Source organism: Chamaea fasciata, unplaced genomic scaffold (assembly GCF_029207755.1).
Source record: "Chamaea fasciata isolate MVZ Bird 193981 ecotype frontalis unplaced genomic scaffold, bChaFas1.0.hap1 SCAF_9, whole genome shotgun sequence".
Taxonomy (NCBI): domain Eukaryota; kingdom Metazoa; phylum Chordata; class Aves; order Passeriformes; family Sylviidae; genus Chamaea; species Chamaea fasciata.
In genome coordinates this window covers 8,234,764-8,257,398 of record NW_027094094.1, presented here as the reverse complement: position 1 = coordinate 8,257,398, position 22,635 = coordinate 8,234,764, and the positions used below count along the sequence as shown (strand labels likewise).

Below are 22,635 nucleotides of genomic sequence, written 5' to 3'. Positions count from 1 at the left end.
CGTCACGGCGGCCGTGGCTCAGCTCCTCCGCTTCTCCCACAGTGTGCCTCCCAAAAAAGCCCCGAATCCCACCGTTTAAATTACTGGAGCTTGGTTTCGACTTTTTCCGGTGCTGCTCAGTTTTCACGTGTTAAAAACCCTAAAGCAGCCGGGCGGGAAACACGGGCTGTGTTGAATGTGCTGCGCGGGAATCTCCACCGTGGGCTCCCACTGGGAATGTGCTGCTGTGGATACCAAGGATACGTAAAGACAGGGAATAAGTGAGGAGTTCCAGCTTTAAGACAGACGAGTGACTGCCTGTCTGTGCTTTGTGCTTAATTTTCTTTTCCAGTCGCGGTTTCCCGCCCTGGCGCCGCGGGCGGTGCCGAATGTGCGGCGGTGAAGCGCCAGGCCGGTAACAGCGCCCGGGTGAGGCGATGGCGGCGGGCGGGCTGGCGGGGCTCCTGCCCGCCCAGACACAGCTCGAGTACGCGCTGCTCGACGCTGACACTGCCCAGGAGAAGGAGAACCTGGTCTACCAATACCTGAAGAAAATGGACAGCCGCGAGCGGGACCTGACGGTGCCCGAGCTCGGCGGAGGTGGGTGGCGCGGCCCGGGCGGGGCCGGGGGTCTCCCCGGGACAGGCGGCGGAGCCCCGGCTCGCCCCGTGTGGGGTTTGCCTGGAGCTGCCGCTGCCTGCCAGCACCGGGCAGGGCCGGCTCCAGGAGCCGCTGTTTAAGTGGCACTTGTAGCTACAGGAATTGTCACTCCTGGCAAGGCAAGAGAACCCCTTTAAACATTCTCTCTCTGGTGCTAGCTGCAGAAACACGTTCTGTAAAGCCTCCCTTCTACATCTGTTCCCATCTGTGCTGTGTATTTATATCTGGTCATAGTGAGAAGCTTGCTTACTCTCCCTGTGTTCTCCTGAGCTCTCTTGGTTTCCCGGAGCATCCTTTAGGATGTTCCCCAGCTCTCTGTCCTCATGACTTAGCCGCCCTTGTCAATTCTCTTGCCCCCGGTAATACAAACTGCTGGAGATGTCATTGATCCCCCTGCGGTGGTTTGCCCCTTTCACACATTTCTGTGTCTCTCCTTGTGCCGAGGGGGAAATCAAAGGTTTAGTCTTGTAAGTCCAGCTCAGGGTCTTTTTAACCTTTGAGAGGCTCCCTGCAGCTCTGGGAGCTCACATCGTACTGCAAGACAGAGCTCAGGGGGTGAGCTTCAGGGTTGAAATCACACGTACCATGGGAATGAATTACAGCTTGTAACCAGTGGAGCAAAAGGAATGCTCTCTCTGTCTAAATTTGGGGCCCTGAATTGAATTTTAGCTTTTGCCATTTGTTTCAGTCTTCTGTCAAGGCTTATTTTCTCCTCTGAAAAGAGCTCAAATAAATAGCCAATCTCTATGAAAGGTATTTTAATTCTAGTGAAACGGGGAGAAATGCTGTAAAATATATAATCTACCCTTTTCTTTTGAAAAGTGAACAGCCAAACTCCTACACTCTAGGAGAAATGCATATACTTGAATTATTCTCATTATTCTCACCAAAGCTAAACATGTATGCATCCATTTATGTTTATAAGTATATAGAGATAGAGAACAGTCCTCTCTTAGTGAAACACAAGACAAGCCTCCTGCTGACTTGAGTAGGAATAGCTTCAGGAGCAGTAAGAACTTATTTTCTGAAACTGTCGAAGTGAAAGTTCAAAAACTAGTTAGCTTTGCATTTTACTGTAACTATCTTTTCCCTCTATAGTTTTCAGAAATGTTAAGAGATAATGCTGGCAGACCACATTCTAGGATATTTATTCCTTATCTTGATCCCTCTAATGAGATCAGAGGAGGAAAGAATGTTTTCACGTCTCATCAAATGGTTAAAATAAATGACCAGGAGTATTGTTGTGCATATCTGAAAAAGTTGTATTTCCTCCCACATGACAGAATTAATTGTTGCCCGTCATTTCAAACTTTGAAAATCAAGATCAAAGCTATAAACACAAGAGTATTCCAATGATCTCTGAAATCAGTTCTTTACAAAACTGTGGGGAAAAATCATTAAGACTTTAACACTTAAACATTTAGTAGCCTTTATGTAAGTCTTAAATAATTGATTGTTACCCAAATGGCATTGTTTGGGGTTGAGTAATGTAGATCATGTTTTAAAATGTATGAAATTTGTTTTGAGGTTTACATGTTCTTTCAATTAAAAAGTGCCTGTGTAAAGATACAAACTACATTTTCATATTACAGTGAATCTTAATAATTGTACTTTCATTTACTAATTATGAAGAATTGCGGAACATAAGGATGAGTTGGATAAATAAAAGACGTTTTGTTTGCTTTTCTACCTGCATAAAAAGGGATCTCAAACTCTTTTTTTTTAAAAGTTAAAAGTAGTAGGAGCATTGTTTGCTGTTGGTGTCTTTCCCTACCCTTCCCTAACACCCGTCACTGTTCTCTGAATTCCAGAGCTGCAATGGTTAAACACTGAAGCTCCAATTTCTCTTCACAAAGACCTTTGTGGAAAAGTTGTGGTGTTGGATTTCTTCACTTACTGCTGCATCAATTGCTTGCACTTGCTGCCTGACCTCCAGGCCTTAGAGCACCAGTACTCTGATAAAGGTAAAAGTGCTTTGGCTGGCTCCAAACAGAATTTCCTGGCACTGTTGCAGGCTGAGAAGCTGAGTCACTTTGTTGCTGGTTGCTAAACTGCTGGCAATATTTCAGGGGTGTCTAAAAAAGTCTTCTAGTCTTTTAAGTAGCCTCAAAAAGGTGACTGTGTACTTCCATCACATTTTTAAATGGGGTTAAATAAAGTATCTGTTATGTCTGTGTAATTAGGCAAACAAGATATATGCTTAAAGCCCAAATCTGATACCTCTATAAATAAGGTGACTTTCAAAAAACTACTTAAGAATGTGAGATACAGGCTCAAAATTAATATAAGTAGGTTACTTTCTACCTTTAACTGATGAACCAGCTTTGAGAAGAATATAGTAAAGGTGGTAGAATGGGATATAGATTACTTTTTTTCCATTGGAACTGAAATAACAAAATATGTAAGCTTGATGTAGAATTTTTTCGGTATTAGCATCATGTTGTACACCATTGATAGCCTTGTATTCTAGAGAGGGAATTATGATCTTTAAAGTCACGTCTGTCTCTCACTCTGACTGAATAAAAATGCAGGGTAATTTCTGTTTAGAATGCAGTGTCTTGTCATGATGGCTTGTAAGCTGAAGTCTTACACAGTGTCAGCTACTCACTTATCTGAGATATTTTAATAGACTGAACAGGGAGATGAAGAACAGTGTTGCTTTCAGTCCTGAAATGTTGTATTAAATGTAATATATATGTAGTAAATAACATTAAAATGTTTGATTCTCCATTACTGTTTCTGATTGGTTTTAATTGTGGCAGTGTTTATTTTCATGTGTTACTTTTTTCAGTAGAGAAGGAAATTGCAGTATCTTTGAAATTTATGTAGTGCTTTAGATAGCTTACTTAGCACTTCACAGAAGATTCAAACTTATTTTTCTGCCTTGGAAAGCTTAGATGTTTGTTTTGGAGATATTTTTGATTCGGTGTAATTAATGTTTCAAATATTAGGCACCTTGTCTTACAAGGAAAAACCTTCATGGCATTTTTTGAGAGGCAGTCAGTTTTAAGTGGAAGGTGAATGGCAAACGATGAGTGGACTGTTGTGGATCAGACATGTTGGGTAGATGGTCGAGATATAATTTTGGAAGATTATATTGGCATAAAATGAATAATACCTTTAAATGATAACTATTTTATAGTATACTGCTAGTGTAATAATATTGCTGTCATATCCTTAATCTGTTTTTTAACGCTAAACTGTAAAATCAGCTGATAACAAAATACTAATTTTAACAACCTCCCCCCACAAGCTTCCACCTAAAAGTGCTTGAATATCTCTGTACTGGTGGAGAAGAAGCTGCAGCACTCTGAACTAAAGGTCCACTTGGAGACATATTTTTTTCCTTTGACTTGTATTAAACTTCTGTCACAAGGAGTTACTACTTTGCTGATGGATGATAAATGATTTTTGTATTTGAACTACCCCTCCAAGTTTTCTTTGGATTTCAGGTATCCTGTTCCTGTAGAAACTGCAGTGAAAAAAGAGATGCTTGGGGTGAAAGTGGAGGTAAAAGGAAGGAAGAACAGGTGTATGGAACATTAATCTTAAATTTAAACCATTAGGAAGCAGAGGATAGCAGTTGGATTCAGGAAGAGATTAAGGTGCTTAATAGTTCAAACAAAAAGAAAAATATGTTGGGGTTTTTTTCACTGTAGATGTCCCTTTTGGTTCTTTTCTGCTGTTTTAGTGTCTTGATTTGTCAGCCCTTTTGAGATTTACTAATTACTAGGAGAAAGGGGAGGGGAGATTTGTTGACTTGAGAGGGTTGAGAAAGATAAAAATTGGAAGAACTAAACATCTTGCTTGGGAAAATCATCTGTCTCACAATGCATTTGGATCTGCAATCTCTTGTTTGAGTACTTGTTGGTATATTGCCTATTTTTTCTTAGTTACAAGAACGAACCTTGATCTAGTTGGCTGTACATTGTGTGCATACATGCTCTCTACATACATACTCTGGTGACTTTGTTTTAATGTGGTTCAGATGCCCTTACATGTTGGAAGTTCAGCTGTGGTGATCACCAGACGGTAGAAATTTAAACACAGGAGGCTGTAATGTTAGGGTGATCCTAAATCATTATAAACATTATATTTCATATGCCATAGTTCTGTTGTCTGGAACTTCAGGAGATCTGTTTCAAAATGAAGAACTGCTTTCCATAGGATTGAATGTCGCCCAGCATCTTTATCTGATATGCTCTCACTGCTATCTCCAGTGGTGCTATTTCTGTATTTCAAGTGGCATTCACAAAGTTATTTTAAACCCCAGTGCATATTCAGTTCATGTTATCAGCAGTCCAGAAATTACTTCTATAAGAGGAAGTGCCTTTTAATATTCAGAAATAGCTTGGCATAAATCCAGTGTTGTGCTCTGCTGTAATCCTTCAAAGTGTTTTAAAGGGAGTGCATATTGTTATTTCTGAGCATAGCATCCATCATTTCCACAGCAGTTTTCCTCACAAGGGGATGTTGACCCTTACTTGTGCCATTCAAGTGTCCACTATGGAATTGTCTTTCCAGCTTTAATGATGTTTTTGAAGGACAGATTTAAGCACTGGTGCTGATCCCTTTACAGTTAAAGTATTTGCCCTGCTGTTTGGATTTCAGCAGTTAGTGATTGTACAACTTCAGCTGTCTGATACTGCAACATTCTGCTCCAATCGAGTTGATAAGAGTGTAACAGTTATAGTGACTTCCTAATGTTTTAATTGTGAAATTGTTGCATTCAAGCCTGCCTTGTTTGTAGTGAGTGTCACGTGTCACAGTTGTCAGTGCTGCCTTTTTTATTTGAAATACAGAATACTGTATTGATTTCAGAGGCCTATTCATTGTACCTTTTACTGTTCATCTAGAGGTAGATATGTCCAGGTAATTCTGTAGTTCCACAGTTTGGTGTTATTTTTGTGGCTTCTACTAAACTGTGAAAAAGAATTTTCTAAAACACAATAATTGTGTATAGGAATCAGAAAGCAAAGACGTGTCCTAAGTATCTTAAAAAAACCCCAAGTACCAGTCGAACAGCTACAACTTACCCACAATTATTTTGAAAGTATTTTCTGGCTTAGTATGTAGAGGTTCAGGAACTGAGAACAATTCATGTCAACCAGCTGGGGAAGTAATGGTCCTAAAATTTGGTAATTTTACTGAAGTGTTATTTCTGAGTTTCAGTATTTTCCGTACATAGCTACTTGTATTCCTACTGAGATGTAGTTGCTTTCAGTTTGTTCAAATCCACTCTCATTCTGGGAAGCAGTCAGTCAGATTATGAGATAACCATGGTTCCTTTTTCCTTATTTTTTTTCTTTCTTTTTTTTTTTTAATTATTATTCAAGTACATTTCAGTGCACAACTTCATTTTTCTTTGCAGATGGTCTTGTTATTGTTGGTGTCCATTCAGCGAAATTCCCAAATGAAAAAGTTCTGGATAACATTAAAAGTGCTGTTCTGAGGTACAATATTGTCCACCCTGTAGTTAATGATGCAGATGCAACACTGTGGCATGAACTAGAAGTATCCTGCTGGCCAACTCTGGTCATCCTTGGGCCTCGTGGAAATATGCTGTTTTCTCTTGTGGGAGAGGGACACAGAGAGAAATTGTTTTTGTTTACTTCTATAACACTGAAATTCTACAAGGAAAGAGGACAAATCAAAGATAACAACATTGGAATAAAGCTGTACAGAGACTCCCTTCCTCCTTCTCCTCTCCTGTTTCCTGGCAAAGTAACTGTAGATGATTCAGGGGAAAGGTTGGTCATAGCAGACACTGGACATCACAGGATTTTGGTTACTCGTAAAAATGGACAAATTCTACACACTATTGGAGGTAAGGATATATATATATCTAAGTTTATTATAGCAATTTCAGTTTAGGAGTAGAGTATTTGCTGATTCTTTTCCTACAGGACCTGGCAGCCTGTAAGCATTGCCAGGATTTTGTTTTGTACTAAAATGGCTTTTACCTGCTTTGAGGGATATGGTGTAAGACCATCAGTGGGAGACTTAATGCAGTTGTTGGAGATGCCTAATTGTTTTTCCTTGTTTCATTGACTGAAGTTCATGTTTTCATGTGTGTGTGATGTCCAATACCAATTACAAAAATGCATTTTGTATTCCTCTGAAGGGGTTGCAAATGGGTTTTGGTGTAAAGGATGTACACCTACATCAAGCAGCAAGGTAGGGAAAGGACAAGAGACTGTAGTGCCTCCCTTTCCAATAGAAGTGAATGTTGAATTGTTGTGGTGGTGTTGTTAGGAGAGGTTTTTTATGTGTGTTTTTTGTTTGGTTATTGTGTTTTTTCAATGGAAGAGCATTCCTGTTTAGGATCTCCTCTGCTTTCAAAAGCAGAGGAGAATTACTGAGAACAGTGGCATTCCAGTAAGTACACAGGCACCTGAAAACGCAGTAGGTGACTTAGTACATATAAAAAGACCTGTGTTCCCATCAAAACTGAGATTACAATGTATAAACAAGTTATGAAAATAATGAAAATATTTTAAATTTAGTTACATTTATTACAAAGTTTATGTAAGTAACATTTCAGCTTTAGAAAACTAACATCCATAGTTGCCTTTGTGAAATAACAATGTGTTTTACAATGCAAATGAAGACAGTTTCCACAATCTTTGTGTGCTTTACTGTTTCACAAGTGAAATTGTTCTTTTTTTTAACCTGTTAAAATGATCAGTTACATCTTGGTGCATCAAGTATGTAACTGTTAGGACAACCATAATAGACAGATTTAGGAAGCAGTCTAATCCTCAAATTATTGAAAACAATGGTTTGTTTATGTCTCAGAATCAGGACCTGTGTGCTGATGTGTCCTATATTACTTAGTCTGGAATTGACTAATGCCTGCCCCAGGGCAGGATCCTACAAATCTCATCAAAATACTCTTCTGTTTAAAGAAAGGAGGAAAAATTCTCTTGCTATTTGAAGTAACACTGCATTGGCTAGACAGGCTATGTATTCAAGTTAATCTGATTTATCATTAAGGCATTAGTCTAAATACCTTTCTCCTTTAGGATGTGCAAAAAGAATTTCTTGTGACAAATATGAGAGAATTTGGTTTCTGCTTGGTATGTGGGAGGAAGTCTCTGCCTACAGCTACCCTTTAGTGTTCTGGGATAGTCATTAAACAGGAATTCAGGAGTGGCCTAAGCTCCAGACTGGTACCCTCCTTCCATGGGCATTGTGTGCTATTCCCTTCCCTGGGGGTGTGCACCCTCTCACGTAGTAGGGGAGCTGCTGGAATCTGACACACCTGTACTTCAGTCCTTCGTGTCTGATAAGGTCTGAGTTGATTTCTGACAGGAGGTTGTAAAAGTTTGTGTATTTCAGTGACTCAGTTAAATGATTCAGTGGGCAGAAAATAATGTAATGAAGTTGATAGTGCAGCAGTAAATGTGGGCATGCACAAAGGTTGAAATTCTTATTTGCATCATAAATCATGGTACACACATAACTCATACCTAAATGTCTTCTGCTGACACATCCTGCTAATGCACTTTAAATGCTACCTCCTCTGAAGTACAGTGCTTACCTTCAAACTGTTATTTTCCTTTCTGTTTCCTTACTCTTGTATGCAGAAGGCTGTCACTCTATCATTCTTAGTGTTCTTTTGTGTAATAAGTTCCATATAATCTTCTTCCTAATTAGTTTTCTTAATGAGAAAATGTTGCTAATGAAATATTAGTTTCATTTGTGAATACACCAAAATCTAAACCAATGAAATGGAGTTGAGCTTTGGATTTTTTTTCCTGCTGGCTTGCTTTGATGTAGTCAAGAATAAAAAACACTGTAGTTTTTTATTTTTGTCTTCCATTGTTGCTGTTGTCTTTTAGTGCTATTTAGAACCCTATTAGGACTCCTCTAGAAGTTTTAACAATTTAGAACCCTATTAAAACTTCTCTTTAAAATATGAGCTTAAAAAAGCAGAGAACTTGTGCAGAATGAGCTCAGAACTTAATAGAATCAGGCTATTGTGATTATATAGCACAGTGACTAAAATGAGATTACATCAAATAGTAATAATGTAAAATGTGCAAGGTGCTGTGAAAGCAGCTCTTGGAACATGTAATTCTCCTAGAGGTTTAAATGTATGCACTTTGTTTCTTCAAAAACTACTTCTGAGTTTGCTGTGTTTTATTTATAGGTCCAAACAGTGGAAGGAGAGATGGAGGATTTTCAGAGGCAGCTTTCAACTCACCACAAGGGATTGCTATAAAAAATAATGTTATTTATGTAGCTGATACAGAAAATCACCTAATTAGAAAGGTAAATTTTCCATAAGGAAATTCGAAGTTTAATTCTTCTACTGTATTCTACTTACCCAGGTGAAAATTTACCCCACATGAATTACTCTCCAATTAACATCAGAAAGGAAATTTGGTCCACTATCTTATAAAGAAATGCTGTTGTGCAGGGCTTTTTTAAGGGCTGCATAGACTTTTGTGCTTCCTTTCAAATGCAAATGAGGTGGGCTACTCCTTAAAGTATACCAGGGTTTTGGTTTGTTTTGGTTTTTTTTTTCCTAGTCACTCTTATTTTCCTGTTTTGAGAAACATCTATTCTTAGCACTGGAAGCAAAAAAAACCCAACAAAACTGGTTTTGTTTCACTTCCAGTAGTATCAGATTCTTATCTAAAGTTATTGTAGTGCTGTGGTGCAGTGAATATCCAAAGTTCCCTTGGCTGTCTAGGTCTCTCAAATACAGGTAAGTGCCCTAATACCACAACTGGCTGCAAGCATGTTCTTTTTGATTAAACACTTGCAAAACTTTAGCAAGTAGGAATTGGATCCTGCATTAGGTTAGGTCAAATTTAGGATAATCAGAAGTTTAGTTTGGTGGTGCAATATGATATTGCCTTATTATTTAAAGTATTGTGTGCATCTCAGAAGATCTTGGACTTGGGTCCTCACCAATATCCCATTTTTGATTAGAGGTGCACCCTTAATGCATCTGAGGTGCCTTTGTACAGATTATTTTATATGGAGATAGGAAATACAGTATGTGAGTTTTTATATCATATTCCTATATGAGTTTAAAATAAAAAAATACACCCATTGTTTACCTAATTATTTATCCAGAAATTTGTGCTGGTTTCTTTTACAGCTGTTGAGCAAATGCTGACAGAGCAGTGTTAATATTTTTTTTGCACATGGAACAGAGTTCCATGTAGATGGTTTGCATGCTGCCTGCTGCATCCCCACCCCCATACTCCCTTGTCCATTAACAAGTATTGTGATAAAATTAATTATTTCCATAAAAAAGGATTTCTCTGGTTTTACCATCATGCACAAATTATCTGTAACTTTGGTCAAGTTAATTTCATATGTTCATTTAATGTATCATTTTGCTTCACACAGATTGACCTGGAGTTGCAGGTGGTGACCACTGTGGCAGGCATTGGGATACAAGGTGTTGATAAGGAAGGTGGAGCAAAAGGAGAAGAGCAGCCCATCAGCTCTCCATGGGATGTGGTCTTTGGAAGTTCAAGTACTGTATCAGTTGAGTTTTAACATCTCATATTTACATGTGTGGCTGTTTGCTAAATGTTTTCCTGTTTTGGTATTAATCTGAGATAGGAAGAAGTAAAGATTTACTGTAAAACTGAGCCTAAAACACAACAGTTTCTATTGCAAATGATAACTGCAGTTCTGCTTTGGATCCTGAAATGTTACTTGATAGAAGAAAAATTCTTTTGTATCAAGTTATGTAGTTACTGGATCTAAACACAGAAGGGAATCATGGTTGCTTTTGTTAGGCTAGTGCCTTAAGCCAGGATCACTTAAGAAGCAGGTACATTTTACAGGAAGTGAGCATTGTCTAAACATTCCTTTCCTTGATTATACAGACATGTCCCACCACTTGTAAATATTTGAGTTTAGGAAATGGAAATAATTTTTGTTGGGGACTTCTGTTTATTCCTGTTTAGGTGACATCAAATCATTAGGTTTAAGATCACTATAGAGTCAGTCAGATAGGAGAGGAATACCTCGGCACAAACCTTGAAAGCATCAGGAGGTAAAATAAATCTGAGCCTAGCATCTCATAGCTGCCATATTTTCAGCTCTTACTGACTCTGAGTTGAAACACAACTTTCTCATGTTTCCATTTCAATCTAATTTAGAAGTTGCAGATGCCAGTTTATTAACAATGACAGAACAATGCTTTGATGTGGCATAAAACCCTTAGGTTGGTATTTCAGACATGAAAAATTGACTTCCAATATTGGGATTTCTTTAATCTGCAGATGAACAGGTTGGGGAAGGAGCATGATCTACCTCTAATATCTTGAAATTAGAGGTGCTTTGCAAGTTTAGTATTTTACTGACGTGGAAGCATTTGTTAAAATCTTGTATCAGTTATGAGGGAAGAAAATACACTGAAATGTAAGGGAACACGGAATCACAGAGTGGTTGGGGTTGGAGGGGACTTTAAAGACCGTTTTTCCCACCCTCCTGCTGTGGGCAGGGACATCTTCTGCTAGACCAGGTTGCTTAAAGTCTCATCCAGCCCAGTCTTGAACAATTCCAGGGATGGGATGTCCACTGCTTTCCTGGGCAACCTGTGCCAATTCCTCACCATCCTCACAGTGAAGAATTTCTTCCTAATTTCTAATGCAAATCTGCCCTCTGTCAGTTTGAAGCCATTTCCCCTTGTCCTATCACTGCATGCCCTTGTCAAAAGTCCCTCTGCAGTTTTCTTTTAGTCCCTTTATGTACTGGAAGGTGCTCTAAGGTCTCTCCAGGCTGAACAGCTCCAACTCTCTCAGACTGTCTGCACAGCAGAGGTGCTGCTCCAGCTCTTGAATCATCATTGTGGCCTCCTCTGGCCTTGGTCCAGCAGCTCCATGAAGCTGGTTCAGAAATGCTGATAGTGTAGAATCTTCTGGTACAAATACATTGTCAGTATAGACAGGCTACAACCAGCAGCCTTGAGTGCTTGAGTGAGCAACTAGGATATGTTTTCAGATTTAGCACTTCTATTAGCATGTTTTGTACAAAAAAAAGTGCCTTTTTTCAAGGTCTGGTCAGCAACCCTTACAATCTGTGTTAAGCATACAGAATCCTACTTGGAAGGGCAAGGAGGAGCACCTGAAAATTAATCGCACTGGATGTGGGCTGCTACTAATGCAACCACGAGTTTTACTGAATTTTGTATAATCTGATTTTCCTTTAGTGAATCAGGAGACTTGTGTATCTAGATGGTGTCATTTTCAAGAGATCTTGAACCAGAAAGCTGATCCCTGTGGGATGTTATTGCAGAGCTGTTTCACATATCAACAAAGAGGAGACTAAAAACTGATCAGTGCTTCAGAAACTTGAGCTGGTTAACAAAACTATTCAAAGTTTCCTATAATTTTACTTCTAATTTTTCATTATGCTTTCTTCTGCTTCTGTCAGTAGTTAAATATATGATTTTTTTTTTTGTTTTGAGAGCTCTGCTTGTTAAATGTTAATTGATATGATAATTGTTATCAACATGAACATAGTATTTACTGAGTTAGTCACCTGTAGAGGATTAGTCATCTGTACTGTTGAACACTGACTGCTGAATTTTAATAAGCATTTGCATAGAAATCAGACCTTCTGGATGCACTTTGTTCACACTGGTGCAGATTTTTTCATATTCAATTAGAACCTACTAGTCAGTTGTCTGTTTAGATTGCCAAAAAATACAAAACAAACTGTCAGTTAAGCAGAGCAGAGTTAATTTAAGTACTTTTTTTTTTTTTGAGAGGGTAACAAGCCTAATAGATAAACTGGGGGAAAATATACATTACTGTAATAGCAATAAATTCTAAAATTCTTTAGAAAACTATAACCAGAGAGAGTTGTAAAAATGGAGAGTTATACTGAATGGAACATTAACAGGAATCTGTCCCAGACCATGAGGATCCAGGGCTGCAGTGCATGTCTAGCAAGCATTTTTTACTGTCATAAGATGCAGTGACTCCTTTAAGTTTGTTGCCAGACATCAAAATAGTTTGTCAGCAATGCAGCAGAGTTTGCCAAGGTTGCATTGTTGAGTTGCAAATTGCTAAGTTGCAGCTTGCTGGAGCATAGTGGGATGTTCTGCTACTCTGCAGTATAACATAGAGTGAGTGCATTGGTGCCTCTCAGAGTGCTGTCCTACAAGCCTATACTCTCTTGTCAGAATATTAAAACTGGTCTGCCAGTGTCAGGCATTTGGATGGGTGAAGGAATTTATGAGAGTTTCAAAAATTACTTTTGTTTGCATCCACACAGCAGTGTCCTTTTTTTTAACCTATGCTTCTATCACTCTGTGCCAGTTTCAGGAGTTAGCATGCACTTCAACAAATGGAGGTTCATTATGGCAAATTTTAAAGTTTGACTTTTATGTTAACTGGTGTGGCATGTGGGAAATAACACCATACCTTCCTACTTTCCTTAGGTCTATGTAGCTTAAACTCTGTGCAGTTTCAGAAGATAGATTGATAGTTGGCTTTTTATAAATAGTTTTTTTTATAATTTCTAATTTTTACACAAGTGATACTCCTGGGAGATTCCTTTCAGTATCCAACACCATGCTATCCAGAACATGAAAGGGAGAAAAAGGAAGTTGAAATGTTTAAGCAGGTTATGTACTACACTAGATAGTATTAAACAGTTTATGCTTACCTTTTTCAAAGTCTCAAAGGGGAAAGATTGGCTCTTAAGAGAAAGGTTTTTCCTCTATCATTGGCATTTTTTGAGTTTACTCCTGTATATGGTTTAGAGTATGTATTGACCAACTGAAAAAATTATTATTTCTTTAAAACCTTAATATGTAGGTGGTTGAGAAATGGAAAATACTGAAAAAAACTTTGAGAACGTGGGTAAGTTAATATTCAGAATTGATAATGTGTAGCATTCTTTTAAGTATCCACATAGGATTTTCCTAAGTAGGCTTTCCTGGCCCTGTTCTATACAAATGTGAAATCTGAGGCAGAGATTAAGTGAGTGTGAAACACTATTTAAACGAAATTTGGCACAAATGTCTCCCTTTGAGGCAAGGGAGTTAAATGAGACAAAACAGATGGTAGGATTCAGACAGAGTATTCTTCCTTGTCATCTTTTTTATTTCTTTAGTTGTGGCCACTGAGCTTGTGTTTTACCTTCCTGTTAAAATTCTTGAATGAACTCCATGGATTAAATTCTGGCTTTGCCGAGGTTGGTGCTGAAATTTGCATTGACAGAGATTGTGTGGGAAAGAGAAAGGGGAGGGCAGCAGCTTAAAAATACATTACAAAATTACTGTGTGCTTTTTTAGCTTTCTCTGTTGTGCCCTTCTATTTTTATTTAGTGGGTGTTGAAAGCAAGTGATACTTTAATGCACAGTTGATTTGAGCATGAAATGTTCTTGATAGCTGCATTCTTGCTGGAAGGAGGAGGACAATGACCTGTACTTGGTGACATAACTATGTGTTTCACATTCCAAAATCTGGTCTTAAACTGCATGGTTGTAATCTATTTATAGAAACCCCCAAGTACAGTATTGACCACGCTTTCAGTAAACTTGTTGGAAATTTTTACGTCAATTGAAGTATTATGTAGATATGATTTAAATGAAAGTACAGTACCTTATCATGCTGGTGCAATTTTTATAGCCCTTAAAAGGCTAAAGTATGTAAGATATTTTTCATCCTTCTCTGTGTTTCTGCTAGAGGGTTGTTTGGTACCACTGCATTCCAGAGCAAACGTTTTTTGTTTCCTCTATTACTCATGGTGATTCTTTCATAATGTTAAAAAAAATAAAAATTAAAAGTCACTTGAGCAGCAAGAAGTTTGCACTTCCTGCTTGAGCTCAGATCATACATGAAGTGTTTATGTCCGAACTGTCTATATCTTGAAGGGATGCTTTCTTCTGTGTGTCACCCTTTCTCCTTCTAATCTGGTCTCATTCTGTCATTGAGGCTCTGGCCACTGTCCTGTGGAAGAAATTTTCCTGGGTAATATCTGAAAATAACAGAGCTGCTTTTGCTATCATCAGGGTTTAATTTGGAATCATTTTTCTGGACAAAGCAAAGCTAGAATTCTTCCAAAGATATGTTGCATGTGTGATATGATTTCATAATGTAGCAATGTGGATTTACTTGCAATGCAAAAGGGCTGCTCATCTCTTCAACAATTTCCTATGCTAAGCACAAGCTCAAAGATATCCCACTGACTTTGCCGTTACACAAATTTAGTTCCACAGAAAATCACGGTAAAAGACATCACTGACACAAAACTGCATTGTCTTTCTTTTCTTGTTGATCTGGCTCCTAAATTACTTGCAAATAGCCATTATTTTTAAATTTAGATTCTTGGAATTTCAAAGAAGTAACTTCATTGAGGAGAAGGGTGAAGTAAAGTGAAAGAGTTACAATAAGATTTTATTCCTATGTATAAACTGGTTTAAGTGAAAAAGTCTTTTGAGAGATAAGAAATTAGGAAGTTACAGGGTAGGATTGCAGTGAAGCAGGACCTTACGCAGTCTTACTTTGGGTTTATGAGTATTGCTGAATAGTAATAGTAGCAAAATTAGTTAGCATTTCACATGTTCATTATAGAAACAGGCTAAGAAATGAGGTAGTTATGTCAATATTTTAGTGTAAACATGCCTGTGACATACAAAGGCTGAAGTCTTGACAAAAGGAGATAATGGGAGTATGACTGAATATTTAACAGTAATCTTATTCAATTTAGTTTGACAGACTGCTTTTCTAAGTTGGACTTCTCTAAGTCTTGACAAAATGCAAAATGGCAGTGATTACTTTCTGCAGTAAAAAACAAGCAGTTGGATTAGCAGAGCTGCCGTCCTAACAGGTGTCAAATTTAGAATCATTTTGAAGTCCATGACTTGAAACTGGCTCCTGTAAAAAAGGTATCATACTTGTTAATGGAGTGCTGGATCTCATTCTCTTTGTTCCGCAGTCTGTAGTCCGATTCTGTAAATTAAATCTATGTTCACAATAAAGAAGCTTAAACTACAATCAGATTTCTAAAGAATAGTTGGTGTATCAGCTCTTAATTTCAGATGCAAAACTGCTGCAAAAAACACAAGAAGTCTTAGGCTTTGTCAGGCATGCTGGGGTCAGAAGGAGACACATTTTTTAACTGTTACCATTGGAGGCTGGAAGTGCTTTTGAATATGGAATGCAGGTGTTGGAAGTAGAGGAAGACCGTGGTGCTGAACTACCCTGAAGTGTGTGTTTGCTTTGCTTAATTAGGAATGAGTAAAACACGTAACCAGACTTAGCTCCTTCTGTAGTTAAAATGAAGTACCCCAACACATACTCTCTCTTCTGCTTGGGATTTTTTTAAAATATTTAAAATATTTACCACCATTACAGTTAGAAGGCCTGAGTTAGAAAACTTGCAAAAGAAATAAAAAGTACTTCATTGCAGTCATAATTTTAGCTCCCTGTTATCTCCACTGTATGAAACCCCCTTGGTATCTAAATCCAAGGATTTCCCTTAATGAGAGGGAAGGTATGTTAACTAAGGAGGAAAATTCCAGTAGCATTTTGTTTCATAAAGGGTCTTGCTGTTTGCATGATGCAACACTGTGTGAAAGAGTGTCAGGAAGCAAAAAAAAAAAAAAAAAAAAAAAAAAAAAGAAAAAATTTGATTTTTAGTCATCCAGAAAGGATGATGTATACTTGTAAAAGTCCAGGCTTCACTAATAAAGCATTCCTTTGGAGCTTTTCTGTTTGTGTCTCACTGAAGAACACTGATTCTCTATTCTTCTGTCACATTTGCATTTAATTTGCTGAACTTCCACTGACTGAAGGGCAGGTGAGACATGCATTCACTGTGCATGTGCCTATCTGTGAACTTCAGGGTGTGTTGTGTAGCCCTTTTTGCTCCTTGAGAATTTGCAGAGGATGAGTGTACTGACAGACTTCTTCCTTGGTTCTTTTTATTTCTTCAAAGATAAAATTAGTAGACAGGAATAATATTTTCAGACTTCAGTCTATTTAGAAAATGTCAGTGGTGCCAGCCACAAAATGTAACTTTGATTCCCAGGCTTTTAATTCCCAGACTGGAAGTAAGCATGCAATCCCAGACAGGGAAGCTGGAAGTGTGGGCAGTCCTGGGAATGGAATCCCTTCAAACAGATTCTGCTCATGACCGGTGCCAAACAAAGTAATTTCTGTGCATTCAGGTTGACTCACCAAAATGGTCAGCAGTGTTCTGACTGTTGGAAGATGTGCCTGTGTACAGACAGGACTGTGAATTCTTAACACACAGATACAGGAGAGGCAGATTCAGCAGCTGCAGCGCTGTACAATAGCTGAGGCATCATCTAATGGGGAATGTTTGTGCACTCAGAGCTGTAGCTCACTCTTAGTGAATGTTTATAACACAAGGATATCCCATTTGCAGCCATACCTCGCTTGGATGCAGGCACACCACAGACAAGAAAGCACATACCCTAATAAGGAAAAACTACTCTGCATTTTTAAAACAGCTCAAGATGGGTTGGAATGTGGTGCTTAATTGAATAAATGTAAGAGAATTTCTTTGCTCTCTTATGTTGTTTTATAATAAATTCTTTAGAAATAAATACTTTCCATTCGTGGATGATAAGGAGTTATTGTAATGATGGCATTACCATAATTTTAGCATTCTGGCTCTCCCTGACCCCCTTCTCTTGCGAGTGCTGCACAAGGATAACAGTGGTGATGTCCTCAAACTGTTCTATCTTGAAAGAAAAAGTTTTTCTGCATTCTGTATCAGAACATAAAGCATTAAACCATGTGAGGACTATTGTGTGATAAAATACCTTAGCTGTGTAGCTTTAGTTTTAATTTTCTGGGTTTGTGTAATTTATTTTTTGTTAAAGCTCTGATGTATTTTTCCACAATCTCACAAAGAGCTTGTGCTGTTTCCATGCTTGCATCCATTCTCTTTGTTCTAATGGCCATCCAGTAGAAAATATTTTTATTTAAAGTGTTAAAATTTATGGCAGTTATGGAGCTCTTACTTATTTTACTGTCTTATTCCCTAGTTGAAAAAGAGATCTTCTCTCTATCAGTCTTAGATATTCAGTAAAATTTGAGTATAATATTGATACTTTTTTCTCATATTTCATACATCTTTCTGGGTGCAGAATTAGAGTAAGAAGCCTTTTCAATTTTTCATCATCTAGCTGTCACAGGGGAGTCTTCAGTCTGTGGTATTAGAGAACTGGATAGATGAATGGAACAGATTCTTCAACAGTATTCAGTTCAAGTCTTACTCCTTCATTTAATTGGTGGATAAAGTGAATATTAAATAATTAACAAAACTTTCTGAGATAACTCAGAATGAATTGCATAGCATAGCAAGATAAAAAAGCTCACTTTCTGAATAGACCAGTGATTTTAACAGTTTTTATTCTGGGGTACTTAGAATAGTAACATCTGAAAGTGCAAGATATGCATAATGGAAATAGAAAATCCTGAAGCTGAGCAGTTACTAAATAGAAAGGAGTGAAATGATTTCATAATCTATTTTCTCAATTTAAATCTCTTAGAAATGAGCTCTAATGAAAAAGTGATTGGGACAGGGAGGTGTTGTTTTCATTTTTTATACTGGGGTGATTTTGGCATTGCTGGAACTTCGGTAGCATTTCTGGTAATTTATGAAATGTGTGTTTTGCAACTCAATTTGCAAACCTTTTTGAATCAAGAAAAAAAATTTAGGCACTTTGCAAGTTTGACTTTCATATAGAGTTACTATGATAACAGTCTTGGTAACTTGTATTGATCCAAGAAACAGAAAATGCTGAAGAAAAACTGTTAAAATCATACCAGTACTGTTCTGAAGAGACCTCACAGTTTTAAGGAAATTAATTCTGGAGAAAGAAGGATGGCATTTTTCCCCTCTTGTGATGTATAATGTAGAAAAAATTAGGATTAGAAGAAGAATGGCAGGATCTCAGTTGGAGGAATAGTGTCATTTCATTTTTTGGACAAACTTGTCAGATTTAAAATGCTTGCAAGCATTCTGCCTAACATTGCTTTTATATTGAAACTCCAAAATAATTTGTGGTGGTGGGAGGGGAGAATTATCCATGAGATTGTTTTCAGGAACAGCTATGAGATGCACAGTGCTTTACGAGTTCATGAGAATAAGAAGTTTCTGTGAGCAATTTGAAAGTATTTCTCTGTTGAGTGGCTGATGGTTATTCCAATACCTAATATATTTATTTAGAAAAAAATGTATTGATGTGTTCTAATAACTACATAGGACAATGTTAAAAAGATAACATTGTCCTCATTTTAATGCAGTTTTTGAATATGAACTTTCTGTTCTTTAAGATTTTCAGGAAAGACTAAGTAAATAAATTTCTTTGGGATTTTGGGAGTTTTTTCATTGTCTTTCACAACCTGCCTTCATGCATTTTTTTACTGCTGTACTGTGATTACGTTTCAAGCTATAGAGTGCAAATATGTTGTTCAATTTCCACTTCTTTGTGAAGTATTATCTGGGCAAGCTTTGTGTAGTTATTTATAGATCTGGATTGCTGAACAGTAGTTTTATACTTCAAGTTGAAAAAAAACATAGATGCTTGACACATGCTTGAACGCTTCTTGATCAGAAAGTCGCTGTTCCACAGATCTGCATCTTCCATTTGTGACACCACATTTACATTGGCCAAGTGAAAACAACTTGGAAACTGGATGGTTACTTCAGGGGGAATTAGGAAATGCCCAGGTCACATTTAGTGTTTGAATGAACTGCAGTTGATGCTCTCCAGAGCAAGCAGCAGCTACCCTTGGCTTAAAACATGATGTCCTTTGTGTACAATGTACAATGATACTGCCACAGTTATTTCTTTCAAAACCTATAAACAACTCTCAGTAGTTTTTTGAAGTATCTAATTTTGTCACTAGTGTAGTGGAAAAAGATCAAGATTGCATCCCCTAAAACCATGCTTAGCAAAGACAGGTACTTATTTGTTGGCTGGTATGAATCAAAAATAGCACATGAGACAGGCACAATAGTAAGATGTTACAAAGAGCAAATCTTGCTTGAAACATTGCCTTTATCAGGTAGGGATATTAAAACCACGATTTTTAAACCCGTGGGAATAAAATAGCGAGAAGAAAAGAAGAAAAATAGGAAGTTTTGGTAGATGAAGGACATTCTCTCTTGCTCTGTTTTTTGGTTTTATTTTTTTCTCCTGTGGGGAAGATGAGTAGGAGGTGGATGGGGGGACAGCAGGGTTGGTTTGATGATTTCTTTGTGTTACAAAACATTTCCAAAGTGGGTTTCTTTAATCTGATTTTCTGTGTCCCTTTCTAAAAGTTTCAGGCACACAGGAAGATGATGTGTTATGGATAGCAATGGCAGGCATTCACCAGATATGGGCACTGATGTTGGAAGGTGGAAAACTACCAAAGGGAAGGTAAGCAGCTACTAAGAGAAATGTGAAATTGCTGCTTGTCTTGATAAATAGCATTCAAATCCCAAAGAGAGAGATAATCAAATTAAACTGAAAATAATTCAGTTTAAAGGCTTATATGCTTAAAAGTCTGCCTCCTTTTCCCATATCTGTTAGATGAAATGAAAGATGCTACTTCAGCTATACAGCTGTGATTTGGTAAGGTCCATTCATATAATTGAATGTTACATTTCCTTGCATTTGCTGAGTTACCTAGTAATGAATGATGTGCTGAGGTGATATAAAAGTTAGCACAAAGGCATTGAGTAATTCCTCACTGCTGCATTACAGTTGGTTTTATAACTCAAGTGCCTGTTCTGTCGCTTCTGTTTATGCATCTTGTCTGAGCTGTTTCAAACTCATGATTGAAATTGGGTTCTATTTCCCTTTAGTGACTTAAAGAAAGGAGTGTGCCTTCGCTTTGCTGGGAGTGGGAATGAGGAGAACAGGAACAACGCCTACCCACACAAGGCAGGCTTCGCCCAGCCCTCGGGGATCTCCCTGGCCCCGGAGGAGCCCTGGCAGTGCCTGTTCGTGGCCGACAGCGAGAGCAGCACAGTCAGAACCATCTCGCTCAAGGACGGGGCCGTGAAGCACCTTGTAGGAGGAGAGAGAGACCCTTTGGTAATCACCTCAAACTTCCCCACACTGCCCCACTAATATTTCTCAAGCCTGACCTGGAGGAGCCACTTTTGGGGTGAGAGGGTAAATCAGTTTCTGTGGCCATCGACTTCTTAACTTCACTGCTTGAAGTGCAGATGTGTGGCAGTTGTGACGCTCAGGTTGTAATGCAGACTGTTGCTCCTTAGATAAAAAATTACTTCACTTATTCTTAAAATAGCCAATTTGATTCAGCATTGTGTGGTCATTAGATCAGCTGGATTCATATTTATAACTTAGATGTGAGAGTTTCCATTTCTGTGGTTGGCATGCCCACTTTCAGGTTTCAGTATCCTTTTTTTGAAATTGTCTTAGTTTTTTTTAAAGTCAGTGAATTTCCATTTAATTACAATAATTTAAATTCATGTCCACATTGAATAACCAAATATATTAAATAAATAAAATAATTTTTCAGAATTTGTTTGCTTTTGGTGATGTGGATGGAGCAGGCATAAATGCAAAGCTGCAGCATCCCTTGGGAGTAACCTGGGACAAGAAAAGAAAGCTGCTCTATGTGGCAGATTCCTATAATCATAAGGTAAGTGTATAGTATATACAGACTTGGAAATTTTTATTACTACAAAGAATTACTTTAGTAACATAGACAGATTTTGCTGGGTCCTGTTAAGCTGAGGAAATTAATTACACGAATTTCTTTGTGGGTTCTTTTTCTTTCCTTCCTTCCTTCCTTCCCTTCTGGATCCTTCTCTTTACCATTGTTTTGCTGTCACATTCTTCTGTGTTGCTATGACGGTCTCTTGGGGAAGCTGAATTTAGAGTGCCAAGTTACAATTCACACTATAGACTTTCTGTGTACCTTCCCAAAGATGCTGAACTACAGTGAAAGAGCTAGAAGGGCTTACTCAGGAATACTGCAGGTTTGATAAAACTGACAGGAGAAGAGGACTTGTTTTTCCCTTAAAAAAAAACCACCTAATTTTTTGAGAAGTATTGTGGGTTACTTCCATGGAAATCTGGGATAAAAGACATTGCTTTGAATGATTGTTCTTATGTGATGTTATATAAGCATTCATGTCTAGAAGGTTTTTAACTGTACACTGACTACATGCATTAAAAGAGAAGTAATCTGTTTGATTTGAAGAATAAGGTCTATAGCACTAAATGCTCATTGAAATTTTAAGGCAAATGATATTTTCTTTCAGGTCTTGTATAAAACACTGTAAACTTTTTTGCCATTTAAAAAAAAAACAAAACATCTATTTGTAGAAGAAAAATTATCTAGAAGTTAGCCTGCCAATTTTGTTACGCTCTCACTATTTTGTAAATGTTTCTAGAAAGGCAGCTAACATTAGAAAAGCAAGTCATCCAACATACTTTTATAACTGAGGGTTAGGAACCTTCAAAATCATGGAAGAGAACCCTGAATGAAGACCAAAGGAAGAAGTGAAGTCCATAAAGGAGTGGGGAGAGGGAAAGATGGGACATGTCACTTGGTAAAGAGGGATAACACAACATCTAGGATGCACAGCTGGTAGCTAAGGTACTCAAAAAGCAGTGCTGGCTACTGGAAATGTGGGACATGAGATAATACAGAACGTCTAAATCCTGCTGGGTTTTCTCAGAGAAGCTTTTTGTGTCTCTGTTGATCTTAGATTAAGGTTGTGGATCCCAAGATGAAGAACTGTGCTACCCTGGCAGGCACAGGAGAAGCAGGCAATGTTGTTGGTTCCAGCTTTACCCAGTCAGCTTTCAATGAACCAGGAGGTTTGTGTGTTGAAGAAAACGGCCGCCTAATGTATGTTGCAGACACAAATAATCATCAGATTAAAGTGCTGGATTTGGAAACAAAAATTCTTTCCATGGCAAGTAATACTTATTAAACAGACTGATAGTGGTGTTTCTTGATACAAATTACTTTTTCAGACTTCAGCAAGTGTGATAAAAATGAG

General features: G+C 37.9%; 1 protein-coding gene across 1 annotated transcript in view; it reads left to right on the top strand.

Moving 5' to 3' along the window:
• Nucleotides 1–130: 130 nt before the first annotated feature.
• Nucleotides 131–22,635, top strand: part of NHLRC2 (NHL repeat containing 2) — a 31,906-nt gene continuing 9,401 nt past the window's right edge. Inside the window, exons 1-9 of the mRNA XM_066190899.1 lie at nucleotides 131–579; nucleotides 2,451–2,603; nucleotides 6,011–6,466; nucleotides 8,795–8,916; nucleotides 10,009–10,138; nucleotides 19,930–20,029; nucleotides 20,458–20,689; nucleotides 21,141–21,263; nucleotides 22,339–22,548. Of these exons, the coding sequence (XP_066046996.1) occupies nucleotides 417–579; nucleotides 2,451–2,603; nucleotides 6,011–6,466; nucleotides 8,795–8,916; nucleotides 10,009–10,138; nucleotides 19,930–20,029; nucleotides 20,458–20,689; nucleotides 21,141–21,263; nucleotides 22,339–22,548 (1,689 nt within the window). The 5' untranslated portion in view covers nucleotides 131–416. The remainder of the gene's footprint in view (nucleotides 580–2,450; nucleotides 2,604–6,010; nucleotides 6,467–8,794; nucleotides 8,917–10,008; nucleotides 10,139–19,929; nucleotides 20,030–20,457; nucleotides 20,690–21,140; nucleotides 21,264–22,338; nucleotides 22,549–22,635) is intronic.